Source organism: Otolemur garnettii, unplaced genomic scaffold (genome assembly GCF_000181295.1).
Source record: "Otolemur garnettii isolate 467f Iridium unplaced genomic scaffold, OtoGar3 scaffold00038, whole genome shotgun sequence".
In the NCBI taxonomy this organism is placed as follows: domain Eukaryota; kingdom Metazoa; phylum Chordata; class Mammalia; order Primates; family Galagidae; genus Otolemur; species Otolemur garnettii.
In genome coordinates this window covers 14,499,256-14,513,827 of record NW_003852433.1, presented here as the reverse complement: position 1 = coordinate 14,513,827, position 14,572 = coordinate 14,499,256, and the positions used below count along the sequence as shown (strand labels likewise).

Here is a 14,572-nt window from a genome sequence, read left to right as displayed (position 1 = left end):
GCTTCAAGCTATCCCCCCTGGGTAGAGTGCTGTGGCATCACAGCTCATAGCAACCTCCAACTCCTGGGCTCAAGCGAGTCTCCTGCCTCAGCCTCCCGAGTAGCTGGGACCACAGGTGCCCACCACAACGCCTGGCTATATTTTTTGGTTGCAGCCATCATTGTTGTTTGGCGGGCCTAGGCTGGACTCAAACCTGCCAGCTCAGGTGCCAAGCCCTTTTTATTTTCTAAGACAAAACCTATCTTAGAATTTTGTTGTTAGGTAAAGAATTCTTAGATATAATACCAAAAGTTTTAATCCATAAAAGAATAAATGGATAAGTTGAACTTCATCAAAATTTGTAAAACTTTTGTTTCAAAGTGACCTTTGAGGCCCAATGTGGTGATTAAAAACTTTATGATACTGCTACATACCTTTTAGAATGCTTAAAATTAAAAAGATTGAGCATATCAATTGTTGGTGACGATACAGAGGAATTAGAACTCTCATACACTGCTAGTCAGAATGTAAAATAGTACAATCGTTTTGGAAAACAATTGGGCAGTTTCTTAAAAAATTAAACATGTGGTCTTACCTATTTTACTTCTAAGGTATTTATCCAAAAGAAACAAAAGTGTTATGTCCATACAAAGCCCTGTATATGAGGGTCCATAGCAGCTTCATTCGAAATAGCCAAAAACTAGAAACAACTTAACTGCTCACCAACAGGTGAGTGGATAAACTGTACATCCATCAGTGGAATACTACTCAGTGGTAAAACAGAATGAACTATTGATGACATAATGCAACTCGGATGGGTTTTTAAAGAATTAAGCTGAGTGGGCTCAGCGCCTGTGGCTCAGGTGGCTAAGGCGCCAGCCACATCCACATAAGGTGGCGGATTCAGATCCAGCCTGGGCCCGTCAAACAACAATGATGGCTGCAACCAAAAAATGGCCAGGCGTGGCGGGTGCCTGTGGTCTCGGCTACTTGGGAGGCAGAGGAAGGAGACTCACTTGAGCCCAGGAGTTGGAGGTTGCTGTGAGCTGTGATGCTAGGGTACTCTACCCAGGGGGACAGCTTGAGGCTCTGTCTCAAAAAAAAAAAAAAAAAAAAGCTGAGTGAAAGAAGCCAGACAAAAGAACACATTCCGTTTATATAAGGTTCTAAGAGGTGCAGATTCATCTAATAGTGACAGAAAGCAGATCAGCAGTTACCTGGGAAAGAATTGGCAGGGATGCACTTGGGAGGGAGTAATGTATATGTTATGTCGATTATAGTGATGATTTCACAGGTATGTACATGTTTCAGAATCAAATTGTACACTTTAAATGTGTGCAGTTTATTGTGTGTTGTTTATACCTCAATGAAACTGTTCTTAAAAATGGGTAGGGAAGCGCTTTGCACATGGCCAGACCTGGTTGCCCTTGCCTGGCTGTTCAGATCAGAAGGGTCTTTTGTGTCTCAATAGCCCAGCAAGTCCTGCCAGTTTCCCACCCTATGGTTGTGAGCCTTCCACCTTATTTTCCTGTTAACAGTGCAAATTTCAGGCTCGGCGCCTGTGGCTCAAGTGGCTAAGGCGCCAACCACATACACCTGAGCTGGCAGGTTCGAATACAGCCTGGGCCCACCAAACAACAATGATGGCTACAACCAAAAAAAAAAAATAGCTGGGTGTTGTGGCGGGCTCCTGTAGTCCCAGCTACTTGGGAGGTGGAGGCAAGAGAATCGCTTGAGCCCAGGAGTTGGAGGTTGCTGTGAGCTGTGATGCTACAGTACTCTACCTAGGGCAACAGCTTGAGGCTCTGTCTAAAAACAAACAAACAAACAAAAAAAACCAGTGCAATTTCAGTATCCATTCTTTATCTTTCTACAGGTGGATTATGGGGAACCAGACTTTCTTTCTTTTCTTTTTTTTGTCTTTTGAGACAGAGTCTCCTTATGTCGCCCTCAGTAGAGTACAGTGGCATCACAGCTCACAGCAACCTCCAGCTCTTAGCAACCTCCAGCTCTTTTTGGCTTAAGCGATTCTCTTGCCTTAGCCTTCCAAGTAGCTGGGACTATATAGGTGCCCAACCATAACACCCCGCTATTTTTTGGTTGCAGTCGTCATTGTTGTTTTAGCAAGCCCAGACCGGGCTGGAACCCACCAGCTTCAGTGTATATGGCCGGCGGCCTACTCATTGAGCTATAGGCGCTGAGCTGGGGGAACCAGACTTTCATCCTCGAATTACTTCTTCTCAATAGGTCCACAAGTTGAGTCATTTCTTGGTGTCACTGTTTACCATGTGTTAAGACACTTCATTATTGTTACAAACCCAACCAATGGACTCAAACAAGAACTGTATCAGCTCAGATTCTGGACATGAAGGGGTAGATTTCAGGCGCAGCTGGATCCTCGTAGTGCAGTGTGTGTTATCTCTTCCTTATTGTTTTGCTCTGTGTGGACTTCCTTCTCAGGCAGGCTTTCCCACGTGATGGGGGAGGCAGCCAGCAACAACAGAGAAAGAGCCCCTCCTTCCTAACTGGTCCAGTTCCAAGTTCAGCCCTCACTGGCTGGGCTTGGGTCAGCACCCTTGCCTGATCCGAATCCCTGCACCCAGGGAAGACTAGGGGCTCTTATTGCCAGGCCTGGGTCACCTGTCTAATGAGCCAGGGGTAGAGTTGGCCAGAGCCAACAATATGGATAGAGAGCAAGGAGAGGGTGTTATGTAAGGACACATCACAGCAGTGGAGAGGAGGGCGAGGATGTCAGAAGGAAAAAGCAACAGCTGGCTCTGCCCCGTAGGACAAATCCAGTTATTTTTAATTTTTAACCACGTAGAATATTAACATGCTTCCAAAAGTCAAAGTGTACAAAAGGGATACTCCCTTTGAGTGACACTTCTCCTTATGGGTAAATAGTTTCATTGAATTCTCATCTTTGTGTGTTTCTTTTTGTAAAGATAAGTAGATATGTATGTGTTTTCCTGTTTCCTCCATTTTTTTACACAAAAGATGGCAGACTGTATTCTTTTGTACTTCTTTTTTTCACGGAACAAGAGAAAAAAAAATTTAACCAGACATTGCTAGGACACAGGATCAAGTGTTGGCTTGAAACTGATGAGGTGTCCGTATGAGCATATGAAGTGACTGCCGGTTTTTTCTTCTGCTGAATGCTGTCTTTATGCTCTTTAGCCTGGGTTGTAAGTGACTCACTCTCCTCTTCCAATGCAGATGGGGGCAGCTATGCCATCCACGACTCCCAGACCCCCAGTCTGAGCTCCGGAGGTGAGAGTTCCCCCTCCACACCCAGCAGACCCAACTGGGAGATGAATTATCAAGAGGCAGCAATCTACCTCCAGGTGAGTGTCTCCCTCTTAGTACCTGGACATTCTCTGTACCTGTCAGCAGAGTGGGGCAGCCAGGGCTCTGTTGGGTGCCAGAAATTCAGCCCTGTTGCTACTTGTGTGTGAACTTCTTGTTTGTGAGACAGTCTCGAAAGCTAACTTGATTGTGCTCTTTGCGGGAGAGCCCTGAGCACCAGGATATCCTCTAACCTCTAGTTTGGGGCTGCGCCTGCCCTTGAGGTTCTCTGAGTCTGTCTACTTGGCCTTCCCTGCCCCACTCCCTCTTCTCAGCGCACCATGAGAGGACAAGTTCTCGGGAGAGAGCTGACCACTCAATGCCATCTGTAGCGGGGTTGTCAGCGTAGTGTAGGAGCAACCTGGAGCTCTTTCTTTCTTGTTTAACTTGCTGCTGCTTTGGTGTTTGCTATTTTATGCTTGGTTTTGTTTGTTTTTGTTTTTTTTTGGAAGAAATTTTTTTATAGAAGTATTATATGCTCATTACAATAAAATTAGATATGAAAAAGAAATGAGAAAACATTCACCCAAAGTAGTCGTTGTAAACATCATTTCCACTCAGATTTTTTTTTTTTTTTTTTGCAGTTTTTGGCCAGGGCTGGATTTGAACCCACCACCTCCGGCATACGGGGTCAGCACCCTACTCCTTTGAGCCACAGGCACCTCCCATTTCCACTCAGATTTTAAAAAGAAATTTTTTTTTTTTTTTTTTTTTGAGACAGAGTCTCACTTTATCACCCTTGGTAGAGTGCTGTGGCGTCACAGCTCATAGCAACTTCCAACTCCTGGGCTTAGGTGATTCTCTTGCCTTAGCCTCCCGAGCAGCTGGGACTACAGGTGCCCACCACGAAGCCCAGCTATTTTTCTGTTGCAGTTTGGCCGGGGGCCGGGTTTGAACCCACCACCCTCAGTACCTGAGGCCGACACCCTACCCACTGAGCCACAGGTGCCACCCAAGAATACATATTTTAAGAATAATATGTATATTTTCTAAAATATTTTGAAAGTCATGTGGTATCTACTTTTGTATAGTTTGCTTTTTTAATAGCATATAGTGTAAGTGTTTTTCTCATGTTCTTATAACTCTTTTTGTAAACATAATTTAAATGGTTTTCAGTTACATCAGGTAAATTATCCTAATTTACTTAACTATCCTGATACTCTTGGATATTTTCCCTTACCATGGATGATAATGCAAGGACAATCTGTGCATCCCCTCTCCCTCTTTCTGACTCTCTTTGATATTTAGGATAATTTTACTAAGAAAGACTCTAAAGTAATAGGTGGAATCAACATATTTTAAGGTCCTTGATATTTTGTCTGAAGTCCTCTCCAGAGGCTTGACCTTTTCTTCCAGGTTGGCCAACTCCACTGGCTGTGGCATTTTTACCTTAATCTTGCCGTTCTTCTTACCTTAATGTAAGATTTCAGTTTCTGGTATGCATTGAGTAAGGGTTTGAGTGAAGTTTTCCTTAAATTCATTTGTTTATTTATTTATTTATCTAGACAGAGTCTCACTATGTCGCCCTTGGTAGAGTTCTGTGGCGTCACAGCTCACAGCAACCTCAAACTCCTGCCTTAAGCAATTCTTTTGCCTCAGTCTCCCAAGATAGCTGGAACTACATGCGCCTGCCATAATGCCTGGATATTTTTTGGTAGTTATCATTGTTGTTTGGCAGGCCCAGGCTGGGTTTGAACCCACCGGCTCCAGTGTATGTGGCTGGTGCCCTAGTCCCTGAGCTACAGGTGCCGAGCCCCCTAAATTCATTTGAATGATAATTTTATCTTTTTTTCTCTGAAGCAGCTCTCTGCTGGAAGTATTTTTTTGTCATTTAAAAACAAGGGGGGATTTAATAAAATCCAGACATTCCTGTGATAGCTGTTCAGTGTCTGTGTGTTCCTCACGTGTTCATGCAGTATCAGGTAGACCTGTGCTCCTAAACAAGCACATTTTATTTGGGTGAAGGTGATAGGAACATTTAGGAAAATTTTAGCCAACTCAGGCATACCTGTTAATGATCTAGCAGAGTCATTTCATGCATGTGACCTTCTTCTCCAAGGTTGAATAAGAGCATGGAACAGGTCAGAACACAGAAGCAGAATGGTTGAAGGACCTCAAGAACCTGACAATCCCTTCTTTCCCTAAGCAGGTGAAGATCTTGGTAATAAAAACATGAGACTTTAAGGGGGTACCTGCTAATATCTGAGGTCGTCGTGGTTATCTCCCATTTTACAGTTGTGTAACTGAGACTTAGGGGCCAAGTGACGTCCAAAGTCACCCAGCTAGTAAGTTGCAGGGCTTGGTTGTAAACAGTCCATCTAGCTTCCAAATTATGTTTTCTTTTGTATAGTGTGGGATCATTTCTGTCCCTGACCGCGTGTGTCCTTATCCATGTGACAGTGAGTCATGTATTTGTGGAAAAAAGTAGTTATGGAACAGCAGGTGTGGTATGATCATTTTCATATAAAATCTGTGTACATTTTGCAGCGTGTGTGTGTGAACGGATATCCATACACATCTGGAAAGTTACTCTTCTAAATATTAAAGGCAATTATCTCTGGTTTATGGAATTTCTACTCCCTTCCAATTCCATGTATTATGTGAATTATTTTACTGAAAACTTATCACTTAAAAAAATGAAAATAAAAGCAAAATCCAGATCCCTGCCAACAATGGTTCCTAACTGTTTCTAGAAGATAGGTTTAGCTAGTGTCAAGATGTTCTTTCTTTTTGTCCTTGTGGCTGAGCTAGTACCTGCAGTGACAGGGCCGGTGGTGTGCTTGTGTAATTGGCCCTTGCTGTTTTGAGGGTAACTGGTGCCTGCAGTTTTCTCTTCTCCCACATTTTACCTGCTAACTTACTCACCCTCAGGAGCCTTGTGCTCAGCAGTCTTTGTGCCATGGAGCCAGTATCCTCATTTCTCTGTGGCCTTTGATCCTAGAGAGCAGAGAGTGAAGGCTTGAAATCACTGCCCCTGGCCTTCCTTGTTGTTCCTAATCCATTTTATAAATAGCGACCAGGAAACAAGGCTGGTTGCTGAGGACACATCAGGAGTGACTGTGTCCTCCTTTGGCGTTTGGATCAGAATCCAGTGACATGAACAATATGTCCCTCTATCTGTCCCCCATCTCCCCTGGGGCATCTCTACATCCCAGAGTCCCTCCCCCCTGAACTATGTAGTGGTTTCTTCTAGCCAGGCCTTGATTCCTGGCTATTTGTTGGATGAAATTGCCCAAGAATTGCATTTTTTAGTAATTCAAACCAGAAATTTTCTAGGCCTCTGTGTGTGACCCTCTCCCCACCCCCTGTGGCCATGGAGGTGGCAGTGGAAACCAGAGGCTTGCACAAACTTCAGGACTGTGGCCAGCTTGCCCTCCATTTCACTGCTGAGATGTTTGTTCTGGTTGTGGGGACGCCCCATCGGGTCTTTTGCCAGGTCTGCGGTTTGCCTTTATTTTTTGCTAATGAGAGTAGCAACATATCCAGCTTCAAGGAAGTGACTTGCTCAAAGTTACTCTGCAAACCTCAGTCAAGTCAAACTTTTCTCAAAATAAGTGTTTGTGAGAATGGTGACGGTGGTCTCATCCCAGAATAACTGAAGGTCTTGACTGCATCTTGAGACAGCCAGAATGCTTTCAGAAGGGTTCTGGGTGAGAGAATTTTGGTTTAAGTTTTGTAAAGTTCCACTTTCTTCCTGTAGGAAACAGAGCCTTCGGGAACAGACTCCACCCTGAGGGTTAGTGACGAGGGAAGGAGGCCAGCGAGGCCTCTCGGCCTCAGTACTATTGACAGTTGGGGCTGGTGGTTTGCCCTGGCGTTGTCCTGTGCATTGTAGGATGTTAAGCAACATCCCTGGAATCTACCACTAGATGACGGTAGCATCACCCACCTTCACTGGGGCAACCAGAAACATCTCCAGACATCACTAAGGGTCTGGGGCATAGTCAGGTGATAGTTTTGCAAGATCATCCCAGTTGAGAAGCACTGAAGCAAGGGTAGGCATGCAAAGCATTAGCCAAGTAAGTGCTCATGAAGCTGCTAAGCAGTGGCTGCTGACTGACCTTGGGCAGAGCTGCTGAAGGGGTGGGGGGCCTTGATTCTCCCTGTGCCTGCTAGCTCCAGGCAGATAGTGAAGATCTCCCCCTAGAAGGCTGACCCTAACAGGGATAGTCAGCAATGGCCTTAGACTGTCATCTGCTTGTGTTTTTTGTTGTTGTTGTTGTTGCAGTTTGGCCAGTGTGGGGTTTGAACTCGCCACCTTCGATATATGGGGCCAGCACCCTACTCACTGAGCCACAGGTGCTGCTCTGCTTGTGTTTTCAAGTGGACCATTCCTGGCTATGTACGCCATTTATTTTTTACATCATTAGCAAAAGTCCAGGACCGTCATTTAGAGTAGAGGTGGTGAAATCTGGGTGTCTGGCTCTATCACTCCAGGCTCCTACTGAAGCTCCACCTGCTGAGTTTCTCTCATGCCTATCAAATGGGGATGAGAAAAGCGCCACCAGAAAGGGAAGTCATCAGGAGTAAATGAGTGAGAAGGGCGCAAGGAAAGGCCAGCACAACGTCTGGTATTGGTGAGCAATCAACCAGGGTCAGTTACTGCTGTCTAGTTACTGTGAGGATGAAAGAGCAAAAGGCAAGGCCTATCATTCCACGGGGGTTAGAGTCATCAGAGAGAAATGGCAACATAAATGAAGAAGTAGGAAGTATGAGACCTCATGTATACCTGTTAGAACAGCTGTCATCAACGAGAGGAATGATGAGTGTGGGTGAGGACATGGAGAAAAGGAAACCCCCAGACACTGTGGGTACGAATGTAAATTGCTATAGCCGTTGTGGAAAACAGCACAGAGGTTCCCCAAATCATTAAAAGTGGAACCACCATATGAGCCAGCAAGCCTACCACTGGGTATATATCCAAAGGACATAAAATCAGTATGTGAAAGAGATATTTACACTCCCATGTTCATTGTTATGTTAGCCACTAGCCAAGATACAGATCAACCTAGGTGCCCATCAGTAGATGAATGAATAAGAAAATTGGTATATAAATACAATGGAATCTGCAGTACTATTACTAAGCCTTTAAAAAGAAGGAAATTATGTCAGTTGCTGCAACAGAGGTGAACCCGGAGAACAGTATGCTAAGGGAAGTAAGCCAGACACAGAAGGATAAATGCTGCATGATCTCACTCGTATATGGGACTAAGAAATTTGAACTCTTAGACGTAGATTAGAAGGACCTGGGGGCAGATAGGGGATAGAGAGATGTTGGTTAAGGGTACAAAGTTCCACTTGGACAAGGGGAATAGGTTTTTGACATCCATCGTGCTGCTTGGTGACCATAGTTAATCATGTAAGGTAGATTTCAAAATTGCTAAAAGAAGGCTGATATGGTGGCTTCCATCTGTAATCCTAGCACTCTGGGAAGCTAAACGTGGGAGGGTCACTCAAACTCAGGAGTTTGAGACCAGCCTGAGCAAGAGCAAGACACTGTCTCTCCCAGAAATAGAAAAATTGACCAGGTGCTGCGGCAGGTGTCTGTAGTCCTAGCTACTTGGGAGGCCGAGGCAGAAGGATTGCTTGAGCCCAGGAGTGTGAGGTTACTGTGAGTTAGGCTGACACCATGGCATGCTAGCCTGGGCAACAGAGTGAAACTCCGTCTCAAACACACACACACGGTGGCCAAAAGGTTTGTGTGCAATTTAAATAGTTACAAACTTCATGGCCACTATGTATATATAAAACTTAATTATAATTATCTGTTTCTGTGGTGAGCTTACTGTGTGTTTAAGAGATGGGATCTCATTATGTTGCCTAGGTTGGATTCTACTGCCTGGGCTCAAGTGATCCTCCTGCCTTGGCCTCCTGAGTAGTTGGGACCACAGGCTTGTTCTCTTAGGAGGAGTTTATCCTTTGGTTCCTCCAAGTGGTTTTTAAGAGGCAGCAAGTCGCTTGAGCCCCGTTAGCAGGCACGGGTGTGTCTTGGTCAGCGTACAGTGTCCTGTAAGATACAATGTTGATTTTCTGTCATCTTTCACCTCTGGCCCAGATATTCCCTTCTCTGCCCAGGGCCTTCCTGTTGTCCCCTGCCCATGGCACTTCTTTGGTGCAGGATGGTCTCCAGGCTCACACATGCACATTGCTCTCATCTTTTCAGGAAGGCGAGAATAACGACAAGTTCTTCACCCACCCCAAGGATGCCAAAGCGCTGGCGGCCTACCTCTTTGCACACAACCACCTCTTCTACCTGATGGAACTGTCCACGGCCCTGCTGCTGCTGCTGCTCTCCCTGTGTGAGGCCCCTGCCGTCCCTGCGCTTCGGCTCGGCATTTATGTAAGTGCCTTCAGTGATAGGATCCACTGGACCCTGAGAGGGAACATTCTGGAAGGGCAGACACCACAAATAGACTTAAGACAGAGAGACACACGGTGGTCCCGGGGGCCTTGGGAACAGAAATGGCTCAACCATCTTGTTTGGGTGTCTCCAGTGAATTGACTGCCTACCCATTCTCTGTAGTGAATTGCAGAGAAGGGCATCATCACATTGGCCTCACTCAGGATCAGTGTCCACACCTTGGCTAGAGGTGGGCAAGGCACCTTCCTAATGGGCAGTTGTGTTGCACTACCCCCAGCCTCCAAGGAGAAGGCAGCTGGTTGTGGTCACCCATGGGCGGCGGGGGTTGTGTCCCAGCGCTGTAGCTGTCCTTACACCCAGGCCAAGCCATCATTCAATGTGGGACTGTAGCAGCATGTGGAGGCTTCTTGTTCCCTTCTCAGGGAGCACATGGGAGGTATGGAAGCAGGGAAGGAAGCTCTGCTTGTTGAGTTGGGAAAACTCACCTCGCACTCTCCATGGCATCATGCCTTGCCTTCCTGTTTCTCCCTCTGCATGCCTAAGACTCTCTGTGCGAGCCGTTCTGAACTAGCCTGTGTTCCTTTCTCTCCATGCCTCCCTCGTGCTACCTCCCTCCTGGACCCCTCTTCCCAGCCCTTGCTGGCCCCTGTGGCTCCACATGCTCAGGAGGCCTTGCCCTGCCGCAACCAGAGGCTTCCCGTGGCTGCTTCCTGGCAGCTCTGGACTTCCCTGCTGGGCAATGACTCCCGGAGGGCAGGGGCCACTTGGGTTTGGTGCCCACTCAAGGTCTTTATCTGGCCTCCCTGTTGCCACAGCCTGTTTGTCGAGGGCCAGGTGAGAAGTCGAGAGGACTGGTTCCTGGAGAAGCTGCCAGAAGCCCCAGCAGGGGAGCCTCACTTGAGGATCTCTCATGTGTTCTTCTTGTTCTTTTGTCCAAAATAAGGGTAAAAATTTTAGGGGCTGCTGTCTGCTTGATGGCCCTTGTTTCTTGAACTATTAGATTTTCAGTTAAATTCTGCTTTTCTCCTCATCTTCCCCTTTTTTTTGACAGTGTCTTGCTCTGTTACCCAGGCTAGAGTACAGTGATGCCATCATAGCTCATAGTAACCTCAAATGTCTGGGCTCATGCCATCCTCCTGCCTCAGTCTCCCAGAATTCTGGGATTACAGGTGTATACCACCATACCCAGATAATTTAAAACATTTTTTAGAGACGAGGTCTTGCTGTATTGCTCAGGCTGGTCTCAAACTCCTGGTCTCAAGCAAGCCTGCCTCTGCCTCTCGGAGTGCTGGGATTACAGGCATGAGCCACAGTACCTGGCCCATTTTTGTTTTTTAAGCCCCTAATTCATGCTTTCTTTTATTATTATTATTTTTTTAGAGACAAAGTCTCACTTTGATGTTCACAGTAGAGTGCTATGGTGTCAGAGCTCACAGCAACCTCCAGCTTTTGGGCTTAGGCAATTCTCTTGCCTCAGCCTCCCAAGTAGCTGGGACTACAGGCGCCTGCCATAACACCTGGCTATTTTTTGTTGCAGTTTTGGCTGAGGCCAAGTTCGAACCTGCCACCCTCGGTATATGGGGCTGGCGCCCTATTCATTGAGCCACAGGTGCGGCCCTAATTCATGCTTTCTTAATGTCTTTTATAGGTCTTTTGTAAATTATCTGAAATCCTTCCTAGAACAAGGGCATCTAGATATAAAATATCATCTTATTAAACTTCAGGTTCCTTCCAAATTTTTCATTGCATGGACCGGCATGTCTGTTTCATGAATATTGAATTTATGTTTAGTTGTTCTGAGGAAAGCTCCATTACCAAGGCTTTGAGCATTTAGGCCCAGCTTTCATAGCTCTGGTGTGTGTTGGGAGGGAGTCCGGGGCAGGGGAGGTCGCTGTGGGCTAGGCTGATGGTGATGCTGACCTATACCCTTTGCTTGCAGGTGCACGCCACCCTGGAGCTGTTTGCCCTGATGGTGGTAGTGTTTGAGCTTTGCATGAAGTTGCGCTGGCTGGGCCTCCACACCTTCGTCCGGCACAAGCGGACCATGGTCAAGGTGCTGTGTCCTTCTATCTAGCTATCTCCTTATAGCATTTCCTCCCACATTACCTTCAAACTTCCATCTTCACCACAATTCAAAATCCCCCATGGGTGGCTGGGCTTGGTTTCTCATGCCTATAATCTTAGCACTCTGGGAGCCTGAGATGGGTGGGTTGTCTGAGCTCATGAGTTCAGGGAGAGCAGCCTGAGCCAGAGTGAGATCCCGTCTCAAAAAATAGCCAGGCATTGGGGAGAGCACCTGTAGTCCCAGCTACTCGGGAGACTGAGGCAAGGGGAATCACTTGAGCCCAAGTGTTTGAGGTTGCTATGAGCTATGATGCTGTGGTGCTCGACCAAGGGCAACAAAGCAAGACTCTGTCTCAAAAAAAGAAAAAAATCCCTCTTGTAACCTTGTCTCTTTGTTCCCACCATGCCTCCCGCCTTGTGTGGTGCCCCAGGTGTCCTGGCAATACCAGCAGTCGCTAACATGATTCAGTATTTATTTATTTATTTATTTATTTATTGTTTTTGAGACAGAGTCTCACTATGTCGCCCTCAGTAGAGTATTATGGCATCACAGCTCACAGCAACCTCAAACTCTTGGGCTTAAGTGATTCTCTTGCCTCAGCCTCCCAAGTAGCTGAGACTACAGGCATCTGCCACAATGCCTGGCTACTTTTTATTGTTGTTGCATTTGTCATTATTTTTTTGCAGGCCCGGACTGGGTTTGAGCCCGCCAGCCCCAGTGTATGTGGCTGGTGCCCTAACCACTGAGATACGGGTGTCAAGCTGATTCAGTATTTAGTATACACAAGGCACTGGCATGGTCACCTTTGAAGTGGGTGTGTTGCTCTTGCTGTTTTACATTTAGCCAGACAGAAGAGACTGGAACCCAAATCTCAGAGAGTAGGTTCACACCCAGCTGCACTTGGCCTCCATGCCTGCCCTGGCCTATCAGGGGTGCTGTGAACCTTATCTGTGCTGCAGAGACTATATGGGTAGGAGCATGTTAGGGTGGCACTTTGTAGGTGAAGAACACACACAGTGGTTTAGGAGAATGTAGCCAAATAAGCAGAAATAAAGAGGAGCTGCAGGACTCAGAGCTTCCTTGTGGGGAGAGCCGTGAGGAAAGGGCAAGCTGGAGAGGCCAGGCAGAGTGGCAGGTTTTGCATCCTCAGTGAGTACTGGCTGCTCATTCTCCTGGGGCTGTGCATCTGTGCCAGCAGTTGGAGCACTTGTCTCTGTGGCTCCCTGATGTTTCAGGTATGAGGGAGAGGTGGAGCTTGGGGAAGGGACTCACAAGGCCAAGAGTGGGCACTTTGTCTGTCCAAGGTGTGCAGGAGGAGGGCCAGGCTGCAGGAGCTGACTGAGGTCTGTGCTGCCACCCCTCAGACTTCAGTGCTGGTGGTGCAGTTCGTTGAGGCCATCGTGGTGTTGGTACGGCAGACGTCCCACGTACGGGTGACCCGGGCATTGCGCTGCATTTTCCTGGTGGACTGTCGGTACTGTGGTGGCGTCCGGCGGTAAGGCTTTGGGGGAGAACTGGTCAGAGGGTTGGTGTCATGGCATGGCCTGATCTCTGGGCAGGTGGCCCTGGAGGTCAGCATGTGATGGGATCATCCTACACGCTCACTATCCCTCTGCATTTGGCCCACACAGCAGGGAAGGCATCTTCCTGCTGCAGTTTGGAGTTTCTGGCTCCAGATCAGGATGCTTTCCCATCTCACCTGCAGCCTTCTGGAGCTGGCTGCTCTCTGAGTATGTTATCTGCCCAAAGACAGCAGCAGCCACCACCGCAGCTGCCTAAAAGAAGGCAATTCCACAAGGTCCACAAGACTCAGGCAGGCTCTCCTGACACCTCCACTGAGGCTGTGGGACTGAATGCAAACCAGACCAAGCCTAGACTTAGATTTACTTTTGGAAACTCCATCTGGAAAATTTCTTGGCTGGGGTGCTATTGATAAGAATGGGCCATCAGGTGATCCTCTGTGCCCATGCTCTTAGCACTGGGTGGCCCTGGAATGTCTTCATATGGCCCACATCTAGCTGTGGAAGCTGACCTCTATTGTCAAGGCCAAAACCTTGGGATTCTGCCACTCCTTCCCTCTCTGACAGGGTACTTACCTGCTGGGGCTGTCACCAGATAGAAGTGGCCATGTGTGCTGTATCTGCCCCAGTTCTTCTCTGTCACCCCCCCAGAGGGGTCTCAAGCCACTTTAGAAAAAATCTAAGGACACTGTCCTGCCAGTCATGTCATACACGGTGGGGTTTAGTGTTCTGAGTCAGTGCTCTAGGCCCTCCATTGTTGAACATGGCCCTGGCGAGGGAATCCCATATAGCCTTTCCCAGGCTGGGTACCCTGAACCTGGCCTGTCTGTCTTTGTCCCCAGCAACCTGCGGCAGATTTTCCAGTCTCTGCCGCCTTTCATGGACATCCTCCTGCTGCTGCTCTTCTTCATGGTCATCTTTGCCATCCTTGGTGAGTTCCCTGTTCCCCTGGACCCAGCTGGCCTCTAAAAGCAAGTTCATGGTTGAAGAAAAATTATTTTGGCGGTTGTTGTCCTTTTGGGCAGCTGTCACAATATACTGAGGACCAGGTGGCTTATGAATAACAGAAATTTATTTCTCACAGACTGGGAGGTCCAAGATCAAGGCAGTTGGTGTCTGGTGACAGCCTGTTTCCTGGTCCAGGAGGTGGAAGGGGCAAGACAGCTCCTGGGGCCCCTTTTATAAGAATACTAATCTCACTTCTGTGGGTGCTATCCTCACCACCTAGTTACCTCCCAAAGGCCCCGCCTCCCAATACCATCATCTCAGGGGTTAGGATATTTTTTTTTTTTTTTTTTTTTT

General features: G+C 47.2%; 1 protein-coding gene across 1 annotated transcript in view; it reads left to right on the top strand.

The window, feature by feature from the left end:
* Positions 1–14,572, top strand: part of TPCN1 (two pore segment channel 1) — a 79,287-nt gene that overhangs the window by 36,799 nt on the left and 27,916 nt on the right. The window contains exons 3-7 of the mRNA XM_012805265.2: positions 3,196–3,323; positions 9,488–9,664; positions 11,625–11,738; positions 13,115–13,245; positions 14,113–14,201. Of these exons, the coding sequence (XP_012660719.1) occupies positions 3,196–3,323; positions 9,488–9,664; positions 11,625–11,738; positions 13,115–13,245; positions 14,113–14,201 (639 nt within the window). The remainder of the gene's footprint in view (positions 1–3,195; positions 3,324–9,487; positions 9,665–11,624; positions 11,739–13,114; positions 13,246–14,112; positions 14,202–14,572) is intronic.